The sequence below is a fragment of the Labrus mixtus genome, chromosome 16, assembly GCF_963584025.1.
Source record: "Labrus mixtus chromosome 16, fLabMix1.1, whole genome shotgun sequence".
Taxonomy (NCBI): Eukaryota; Metazoa; Chordata; class Actinopteri; order Labriformes; family Labridae; genus Labrus; species Labrus mixtus.
Genome location: NC_083627.1, coordinates 84,296 through 95,000, shown reverse-complemented (window position 1 = coordinate 95,000; position 10,705 = coordinate 84,296). Strand labels below are relative to the sequence as shown.

Sequence of the window (10,705 nt, the reverse complement as noted above, 5' to 3'; positions counted from 1 at the left end):
CTGAAGAGATTTATCATCAGAGATTAGAAAGTATCTCTTTGAAGACTTCATGTGGTTCAGTGTGATGGAGAGAGAGTCTGACTGAGACCTGATCCACATGGTGGTTCAGGGGGCTCAGGTCTGACCCTCATCAAAGACCATTCAGGTTTCTATCACCATGATTCACATGTTTTATTATAAATAAATAAGTGAGTGAAAGAGTTTCAAACACATCGTCTGACTTGTTGTGATGTCATCACGTCCTCGTTTGTGATCCAGAGAAACAGACTAAAGAAGGACTTGATCCCGGCTCAGCTGAGCTCCAATAACTGATGTTCAGACATTAATAAGTCTCACTTCAGAACCACTTCAACATCAATCATAATAAGAGTCACCTGAACGCCTCGCGCTGCGTTCAGGTGTCAAAGAAAGGATTGAAACACGACAGAAGTTGTTATTGAAAAAAGAACGAGTGTTTATATTTCAGATGCAGGCAGCCATCATTATCTTCATCATCTTCATCATCATCGTCATCATCGTTACGGTGAAGCATTCAGGTACAGTTACAAAAATACAACTTTCTATATACATCAAAAAAAGGTTGGCTTTGCTGAGCTTATAAAAAGAACGTTCCCACTGAGCACTCAATAAGTAATGATCACCTGAAGGAGGCGGGGCAACAAACACACCTGAGCACCATGTTGATGATGCCTTCAGGTGTCTGAACCAGCAGCATGTCAGGGTGTGTGAGCAGTGTGTGTGTGTATTGGAGTTTACTCTTCAGTATATTTCAGATTTCTGAACGTTTTAAACAGAAGTTTAACATACTGACTAAAATACGTAAACAGGAAGTGACACACAGACACACACACACAGACACACACACACACACACACACAGACAGACACACACAGACACAGAGACACACACAGACACACACAGACACACACACACAGACACACACACACACACACACACAGACACAGAGACACACACACAGACACACACAGACACACACACACAGACAGACACACACAGACACAGAGACACACACACAGACACACACAGACACACACACACAGACACACACACACACACACACACAGAGACACACACACAGACACACACAGACAGACACACACACACAGACACACACAGACACACACACACAGAGACACAGACACACACACACACACACACACACACAGACACACACAGAGAGACACACACACAGAGACACACACAGACACACACACACACACACACACACACACAGACACAGACACACACAGAGACACACACACAGAGACACACACAGACACACACACACACAGAGACACAGACACACACAGACACACACACACACAGAGACACAGACACACACACAGAGACACAGACACAGACACAGACACACACACACACACACACACACACACACACACACACACACACACACACACACACACACATTGTGGTCTTGAGGATTATGAACGGGTGTCAGAGACCAGGTGTCCGACTGTTTTCACAGACGTCACATGACTCTTCTCTTGAACTGATAGTGAGACACAAACATGATGATTCGGGGATGTAGGGTGATGAAGTCCATCAACAGGATCTAAACGTGTTTGACCACTTAAAGACCAGAACGTTTCTACATTCCCTTTGCTTCAGCGTCTGATTGGTTCTAAAACAGGATGATGTCACGTCTGAAGAAATTGTGGAACAACACGTGGTTCAAAGAAAGAAAAAGGCAGAGTCTCCAGGTCGGGAACTTTTGGTGTTTTCAAACGTTGTCCTAAACGTGGGGACTGAAGGCGTGAAGGTTTAGAGATGAACTGATAAAAGAGGAAGAACAGAGGCTGCTTCAGGGGGGGCGTTAAGGTCTTAAAGGTATTCTCAGGTCTCTCAGAGTGGAATGCTCATATGGTTCTGTTACACGGACCACCAGCTGTTTCTGGGGGTTCAAATGGTGCATGAAAGAAGTCCTCTGTCAGGTTAGGCCCGTCAGGGTCAGTCCCTCTGCGTTCTCCCTTTGGGGATCTGGTTCTGGTTCTGGTCTGAAGAGTCTTAGTCCTCTCCTCTGAAGCGGTGGGATGGATTCATGTAGGGATTCTGCTTCTCTCTGTAAAAGGGTCCAACCATCCCCTGCTGTCATGTGTCTCTGACTCCGCCCCCCCTCTGTTATGAGCTGACCTCTGTGGTCTCTCCGCCCGTCTCTACCAGCGTCACCTGCCCCTCCTCCCCCTCCATGATGATCCCTCCCTCCTGCAGCACCACCATCTCCCCCTCTTCCTCCACCATGCCGGCCCCCGCTTCCTCCTCATCCTCCTCTCCTCCTACCACTTCCTCTGGGCTGGCAGCGTTGGCGGCGGTGTTGTTGGCGGTGTTGTTGGTGTTGGCCTGACTCTGGGACATGGCCTCCAGTTTGACGCGGTACTCTTCAGCCTCCTGCTCCTTACGCATCAGCTGCTGCCGGTACTCCTGCGCCTTCCTGTTGGCCTCCAGCAGCTGCCTCTGCAACAACTCCTAAAGGAGGAGAAGAAGAAGGTGAGACATCCACTCCAAGCTTTTCATCTGGACTACACCATGTCACCATAGTAACCAAGACTACACCATGTCACCATAGTAACCAAGACTACACCATGTCACCATAGTAACCAGCTGCTTGGTGACATGGTGTAGCTGCTCACCGTCTCTCCACCGTCGTTGTGATTGTTGGTCATCTCCAGCTTCCTTTTCCTGGAGGGCGGAGCCTGCGGCTCCTCGGTCACCACCTCCTCTGTTACCGTGTTGGCAGGCACTGCCAGCACTGAAACACACACACAGATTGACCATCAGACTGTTGCTGGGACTCTGGCCATGTTCTACTGATCAGACGCTACGAGTGCGTCTTACTCTGCTGTCCGTGCTGCATGGTGACGAAAAAAGGTGGCGCCATCCCTCCTGTTGTTTGCAGGTTGCCATGTTGGTCTGTTACTATGGTGATAACCCTCTGACCGCCCTCGTTGACGACAGTATGCTGGATGTTGGAATCCAGAGCGCTGGCGGCCATCGCTTCCTCTGAGTCTACTGAGACACATAAACACAACCATGACCCCGAGTACAGAGGGGGTCAGTGTGTGTGTGTGTGTGTGTGTGTGTGTGTGTACCTGCGCCCGCCTTGTTGAGCAGGTCAGCCAGGTTGACCACGCCCCCCTGGATGGCAGGGATCCCCTGGATGATAAATTGTGGCTGGTTGGTGGTGCCAGTCTCCATGTTCATACTCACCTGGTTCATGTTCACCTGGTTCTGCATGCCCTCCTACACACACACACACACAACAAACAAACACACACACACACAGTGTTATGTTTATTCCTTGTTCAGGTAAAGTGAAGTTAACAGTTCACAGGGCTCGTCATTATAACTGGTCTGGATGAATGATTGACAGTCCAGCTGATAATGGTATATGGTGAAAAATAAGCTTTAAGAGACATATTTACAGCGAATATTTAAAAAATAACTACAAGCCCTTTCCTTCCATACAGTGATCTCTAGTGGGTCACTGACTAATGTAACTTAATGTCAAGCCCTGGTTCAGGTGTTCGCTGAGTGTTCTCACCTGCAGCAGCAGCATCAGCTCCGTGTTCTGGATGTCGACGGCGATGTCGAATGGCGTCTTGTCGAACTTACTGAGGGAGTGGACGTCAGCGCCGTGTTTTATAAGAGTGTCTGCGACACCTTGGTGACCGTGCTGCGCCGCCCAATGCAAAGCCGTCATCTTCAGCATGTCTTTGGCGTTGATGTCTGCTCCGCTCTGAGGTAAGAGACAGACGGTCATGTGACTGAAGGATCAAACAGTTAAACACATTAAACTGAATCTGAATCAAGTCTCACCCGGACCAGCAGCTCCACGATCACCGTGTGACCCTCAGCAGCAGCCATGTGCAGGGGGGTTCTGTCCACCTTGGTGCGGGCGTCTCTGCTGACGCCGGCTCTCAGCAGGACGTCTGCGGTGGAGTAATGACCGTGCTGAGCAGCCAGGTGGAGCGGGGACGTCCCCAGCTGCAGGAAACACACAGACATGACGTCATGTTTTTTAAAGAGATACTTCACCCGTTGAAACATGAATCTGTGTCGACATCGGGTCATAAATGTAGAAATGTGAAATACATTTTGAAGTTGGTGCGTTCTTGATCGAGAAAAGGCAGAAAGTGTCTTTTTGACTCATGTGGATGAAAGACAACAACTCCCAGAATGCACCGCAGGCCACTCCCACTGATCTAGAGAACACCGCCTACCAAGCTAAATGATTTCACACACACGGTCTGGTGAGCTTGTCTGGGCAGTAAAGAGTTTCTGCATGAAGCGTTTGTGCGCTGAGAAGAAAAGTGCTGCACGTCTGTCCACTCAAGTTTAAAATCTTTCAACTTTTCAGAAAGGCGCTGTTGACGTCACGGGCACGTTTTTCAAAATGTTTGATATCCCTGTATTATAGCGACCTACAGATTGTGTCTCGTCCCCTCATCCTCTTCGCTCCGTGTCTGATCGGGAAATAAAGTCAAATATAAAACATGCAGTAAAAAGTAACGGAGCAGTGTCGCTAATACAGCGGCCGTTATCAACAGACTGTTGTCATGGAGACAGGACGGACGTGGAGCGCTTTTCTTCTCAGCGCACAAACGCTTCATGCAGAAACTCTCGAGCGCACAGCTGGCGCTTTACCGCCCGGAGAAATCACCAGGTGGACACGAGGCCTCCGTTGGCAAATTCATTAATACCTCTGAAGAACTCTTCATTTGTTGTTATTTAGAAATGGTGAATTATTTCAGTGCCCCCCCCCCCATGGGCGGGTTGAAAACATGAGGAGCTAGCGTTGTAGTTTCACCTCCTCTAACCACAGCAGCCTCTGATCACGCAAAATAAAGATTTCTGCATCATCAGAGGTCAGAGGTCTCCTTTCAGAAAAGAAATACGGAACTTTCCCGCCTCAGGGGAAAACGATGGCACGACCATTCAAAAATACTCTTCACTCTTTAACAACATCAAGTCATTTAAACTGAAGGTTGCATTCACTGTCTCACCCAGTCGGTGGTGAAAGGAGCTCCATTGGCCATCAGGTTTCTGACCTCATCATCCTGACCTTTACGAGCCGCGTCCAGCAGACGCTTCCCCAGGTCCACCAGAGACATCTGAAAACAAACAGAAATGAACATTAGTGTTCCACACTGACACACTAACCCTGTTACAGTGTTATCTTTGTGAATAAAAGATGTGCAGACTTGAGACTGAAACTTCATGAGCTGGTATCTTATTTTGAAGGAGTTTTAAATGTTAGTTTTATTATTGTACTTATTCTGGTTTCTTTTGTTACTTTAAGTTTCCAACAGGTGAACTGTACACTCAGGGAGAATGCTTTGTTGTATTATATATTTGAATGTGATAACATCACACTTTCGGAGGTGTCTATTGTGAAGGCTCATAAATCTAAATGATGGTCTGTTTCGTGGGATCTTCTGACTGTATTCATATTTAAGGATGAATTCATGTCTATTTAGAGATGAGTTAATACAAACCTGGAGACATGAAGACAGTAATCATCAATAAGAACACACACACACACACACTTATAAAAGCAGTGTGTAAGTATACCTCTGTCTGAGTCATCACTTTCCCACACTTGAACTAGCCTCCATGTTTGTTTGTAGTCTTGTTATCTCCACAATACAAACTAACGTTCAAGTCTTAAGTTTGTTTATGTGTGTACTCATAAAGTGTCCTATCTGTATCACCAGAACAGGCAGGAAGAAAAGTCCAAGTAAACACATAGCACACTTTCCGGTTCATTTGAGTGTTATCCGAAGCTAATGGCTGTGTCCATTATCGGACAAGGCCCGCCTCTGTTTTAGTGGCACATTACAAACCTCTTCTAAGAGCTGTTTCATGTCATAAAACAGTTTCATTATAAACATGGAGCACACTTTTATTAGACTTCTTAAAAGTGTTATAACAAAGCAGTCGATATATGTCCGATAACGGATTCACACTCCAAATGTGAAATATAACCTTAACCGGGCTGTAACACCCGACTGTAACACCCGACTGTAACACCCGACTGTAACACCTGACTGTAACACCCGGCTGTAACACCCGGCTGTAACACCTGACTGTAACACCCGACTGTAACACCTGACTGTAACACCCGGCTCCTGACTGTAACACCCGACTGTAACACCCGGCTGTAACACCCGACTGTAACACCCGGCTCCTGACTGTAACACCCGACTGTAACACCCGACTGTAACACCCGGCTCCTGACTGTAACACCCGACTGTAACACCCGGCTGTAACACCCGACTGTAACACCCGACTGTAACACCTGACTGTAACACCCGGCTCCTGACTGTAACACCCGACTGTAACACCCGGCTGTAACACCCGACTGTAACACCCAACTGTAACACCTGGCTCCTGACTGTAACACCCGGCTGTAACACCCGGCTGTAACACCTGGCTCCTGACTGTAACACCCGACTGTAACACCTGACTGTAACACCTGGCTCCTGACTGTAACACCTGACTGTAACACCCGACTGTAACACCTGGCACCTGACTGTAACACCCGACTGTAACACCTGACTGTAACACCTGGCTCCTGACTGTAACACCTGACTGTAACACCTGGCACCTGACTGTAACACCCAACTGTAACACCCGGCTGTAACACCCGACTGTAACACCTGGCTCCTGACTGTAACACCCGGCTGTAACACCTGACTGTAACACCTGGCTCCTGACTGTAACACCTGGCTCCTGACTGTAACACCTGACTGTAACACCCGACTGTAACACCCGGCTGTAACACCTGACTGTGACACCTGGCTCCTGACTGTAACACCTGACTGTAACACCCGACTGTAACACCTGGCTGTAACACCTGGCTGTAACACCCGGCTGTAACACCTGACTGTAACACCCGGCTCCTGACTGTAACACCTGGCTGTAACACCTGACTGTAACACCTGGCTTCTGACTGTAACACCTGACTGTAACACCTGGCTCCTGACTGTAACACCCGGCTGTAACACCTGGCTCACGGCTTTTTAAAATGATGGAAGTTATTCCGACACTGTGTCCGATAATGGACCCACAGCTCGGCTCGGAGGTTCTGAGGAGCCATTTTAGCGCCTTCATGGACAGAACAGAGTCCGCCATGTGCCACGTCCCCCCCGGACTGTTTCTAACATACACCGCCGGTAAACAACACAACCGACCCGACACACACGTTTACAGAAGCACTGACAGGAAACCGTTTGATATTAAGTTGTTGGTTTTCCGGGGGAAGTCACCGAGAAATTTCCTATTTTACACGCAGAGAAAAAACTACTTCCACATCCGGTTAACTAACGTTCATCAAGCGCGCGCCGTCAACCCGCGTCTCTGAGATCTCACCTGAAACTCCTTCACCTGTATCACCTGTATGTGATGTTTTATTAGAAGAGGACATGAAGAAACAGTGAGTTGTAACGGAGGAGGGAACAGCAGCTTCTTACCGCGTTCAGGTGTTTTAGGATCCAGCAGTTAGTACTATGCTAACGTTAGCAGCTAGCAGGCTAATCAGGCCGCTCCGTGTGTGTGGAGGCTCTGTGACCGTTAATCTCTCCCCGTTAACTAATACCGGCTCCGGTAAGTGATCACGGTCATCCTATGTGTTATTAAAAACAGAATTCAGCTCCCGCTGCGGCTCGTCGGGTTTCTCCGGGCTTGTTTACTGCAGAAAGTTAGCGCGAGGCAGCGACCGTTACATCCCCGGTTGTATGGATGCAGCCTTCAAAATAAGAGCATGCAGTGAGTTCTCTTTTTGCTCTTTCAATTAATTTTTAAGATTTTCAACACACTATAAGCTTTATCAATTGAAATTATTTTCTGATTTTCAGACTTATGAATTGAATGATTATATTGTTTGTACTCGTTTTTGAACCTGTGAATTAAGATTCATGGATGTGAAATTAGTCAACAATAATCTAAATATGAAGTTGTTTTCTATACTCCGATCAAATAAAACATTCTTCCAAAGTGTTTATCAATTTCATCATGATTGAAATTTCGTAACACTTGCCAAAACTTCATAATAGTTGGGCGTTAATACTAAAATAAACACAACTGGACCACAGTTGACATCTTGCACTGTGTTAAATCTGTATTTAATATAAAGAAGACTCATCATGAGTTCAGAGCAGAGAATCAAAACCAGACTTTCCCTTTACACACCATGGGACACAGACTAAGGCAATAAATGTAGGATTTAATATAATTCATACTTAAAAATATACTTTTGTGAAGCTGGAAATAAAACAAATATTTTCAGATTTTTCCTCTCGCTCTGTTTAAAGAACTTAAACTTCTCGCTAACAGTATTAATTCAGATAAAAATGTAAATGGAGTGATTGAGTGAAGGTGATAAGGATATAATGGGAGGTGTCTGTATTTGAGTATTTTCAGTTTAAAGTTAATGTTAAATAAATCAAATGTTTATTAAAAGTGTTGTTTTTCCTGAAGAAACCGGTAATATATTTTGAAATATGAAAAAACATACTTTCAGAACTAGTGATTGATATTTTAACGTTACCTTTTAAACCACAGGATATTTGTTTTATTTTGAAAGTCCTCACAGGAAGTGAGATCTGTTTTGACGCGCGTGTTTAGCAGCTAGTTGTGTTAGCCGTTAGCATGTGTGCTAGCAGACTGTTAGCAAGTTGAATTAAAGCGAGTTTTACCTTCTTTTGTTGTTGAGCCGCGCGGGTTTACGTCTCCTGACGTAAACGATGTGCTAACAGGTGTTCACCTGCCGACAAATTATTTAAAAATCGTTGTTTTTATGTTTAATGTTGAATAAATATGGCGGCCTCTCGACACCGGAGGTGGAAGTCAGAGTGAGTTAACCTCCCGTGGGCGGGCTCTGTGACGACACTGAGGAACAGACCTGGGGTCAGCGTGAGCTCCAGGATGACGTCATGATGTGGTACACAGCCGAACACAGAGCTGACCTGAGATCAGCCTGTAGAAGAGACATGTTCCCGCCTGCAGGGCTCAGAGTGAAACTCTTTACTCCGTTTATTAAAGTCAGAAACACTCTGATTTTATATAAATATGATTTTATCTCTCTTATCTACATCTGAACCTTAAAGTGTGAGTGAATAAACTTTAAACTATAATGTGATGTGTTGTTATTTTTATGTTTTTTAAAGTCTTTTTAATAAATGTATTTGGCTGCTCCATAACTCCCCACATTAAGTGACTACACGCCATCAGTCCGTTATGGAGACTGGTCCAGGTCCAGCTGGATCCTCTGAGGGTTTGGATTGAGTAATTTGACTACACGCCATCAGTCCGTTATGGAGACTGGTCCAGGTCCAGCTGGATCCTCTGAGGGTTTGGATTGAGTGATTTGACTACACGCCATCAGTCCGTTATGGAGACTGGTCCAGGTCCAGCTGGATCCTCTGAGGGTTTGGATTGAGTGATTTTATACCATGTCTTCAGTCTTGTCTGGACCCTGAGTATGTAATAAAGTCTTCTGATCACATGTAGACCCTGACCCCTTTCCTCCTGATTCACTGAAAACTGTCGACTCAACGACTAAATGTGATTCTATAGATGTCTGCTGATTGGACCTTAAATACAAACATTTCAACACAAGCACTCCAATAACACGAGTCACTCCCATCAATATCAACCACTTTATTTTCTTGTTGGCAGGTGCACATTTTGACAGGTGTACACAAGTAAACAAGTGTACACAGGTAAAGATGTGTACACAGGTAAACGGGTGTACACAAGTAAACAAGTGTACACAGGTAATGTGTATACACAGGTGTACACAGGTAACATGTATACACAGGTAAAGGTGTGTGTAAAGTACACAGGACGAGGTGGACGTCTTTCGTCCTCGTGTGGCTCCAGTTTGAGACTAGCTCAGCGACATGAGAAATAAATGGAAACATGAATAATCAGGTGAGACGAACAAAAAGGCACAGATGGAAAAATAAAATATTTCTTCTCTTATAAATAAATAAATAAATAATGAGCGTTAATGAGACAAACAAATTAGTGTTCCTTCACATAACGAGGAGCAATCAGTGTTTCATCAAACTGGAACATCGGGGGCTTGATCTGGATCAGGACTCAGGTGTGTGATCTGGATCAGGACTCAGTGGTGAACACATTCTGGATCCAGGTTCAGGATTGATCTGGATTAAACTGACAGGTGAGGTCGAGGGTTAGGAGTAACAAAATAATGTGACTCACTGCAGGCGTTGCGTTCACTAACCTCGGTACATTTCAGCATTCTTTTGTCTTTAAAGTCAGGTATAAATTAGTGTGTGTCAGTGATTTGGTGGGTTCTCGTGAAATGATCAGAATGATTGATGAGGTGATGATCATCGTCATGGATACAGACAGACTGAGCTGGACTCAGAGGGACTACAATCTAAACCTGAACCAGGATCCGTCTCCATGAAGACTCGTGAAAACAAAGCTCTCTGCAAACTGATTGGACTGATCGGGGTCAGGCTGATTAGGGGTCAAAGGTCAGGTTGATTATGGGTCAAAGGTCAGATGATTCCAGGTGATTCTTGGTCTCACAGCAGCAAGTTGAGGTCGGCCAGCAGAGCGTCTACATCGGCGAGCGGAGCTCTCCAATAGTTGAAGGACGAAAACTCAGACAGACCAACCTGCAGACAGACAG

The 10,705-nt window shown here is 45.8% G+C and overlaps 2 protein-coding genes across 3 annotated transcripts in view; both read right to left on the bottom strand.

Annotated features, from left to right (window-relative positions):
• The window catches only part of mllt11 (MLLT11 transcription factor 7 cofactor), a 163,128-nt gene that overhangs the window by 150,185 nt on the left and 2,238 nt on the right, over positions 1-10,705 (bottom strand). The window contains exon 3 of the mRNA XM_061059769.1: positions 9,881-10,691. Coding sequence (XP_060915752.1) covers positions 10,599-10,691 — 93 coding nt within the window. The 3' untranslated portion in view covers positions 9,881-10,598. The remainder of the gene's footprint in view (positions 1-9,880; positions 10,692-10,705) is intronic.
• On the bottom strand, positions 431-8,924 carry gabpb2a (GA binding protein transcription factor subunit beta 2a). 2 transcript variants are annotated; one of them, XM_061059688.1, is made up of 8 exons: positions 8,736-8,924; positions 5,043-5,150; positions 3,856-4,023; positions 3,581-3,775; positions 3,129-3,279; positions 2,875-3,048; positions 2,670-2,788; positions 431-2,505 (listed from the first exon to the last, which is right to left on the bottom strand). In XM_061059688.1, the coding sequence occupies exons 2-8, from the start codon at positions 5,148-5,150 to the stop codon at positions 2,161-2,163; spliced, it is 1,260 nt and encodes a 419-aa protein (XP_060915671.1). In that variant the 5' UTR covers positions 8,736-8,924; the 3' UTR covers positions 431-2,160. The 2 variants fall into 2 exon arrangements, with proteins under 2 accessions (XP_060915671.1, XP_060915673.1); XM_061059690.1 differs by lacking the exon at positions 8,736-8,924 and adding an exon at positions 7,512-7,778.

Bases quoted from the DNA above. Each gene is read 5' to 3' on its own strand.
- gabpb2a (XM_061059688.1), bottom strand. From the start codon at position 5,150: ATGTCTCTGGTGGACCTGGGGAAGCGTCTGCTGGACGCGGCTCGTAAA. The intron at 3,280-3,580 runs GTGAGAACACTC...GTGTGTGTGTAG, and splicing joins AGCTGATGCTGCTGCTGCAG to GAGGGCATGCAGAACCAGGT. The intron at 2,506-2,669 runs GTGAGCAGCTAC...CTCCTCCTTTAG, and splicing joins ACAACGACGGTGGAGAGACG to GAGTTGTTGCAGAGGCAGCT.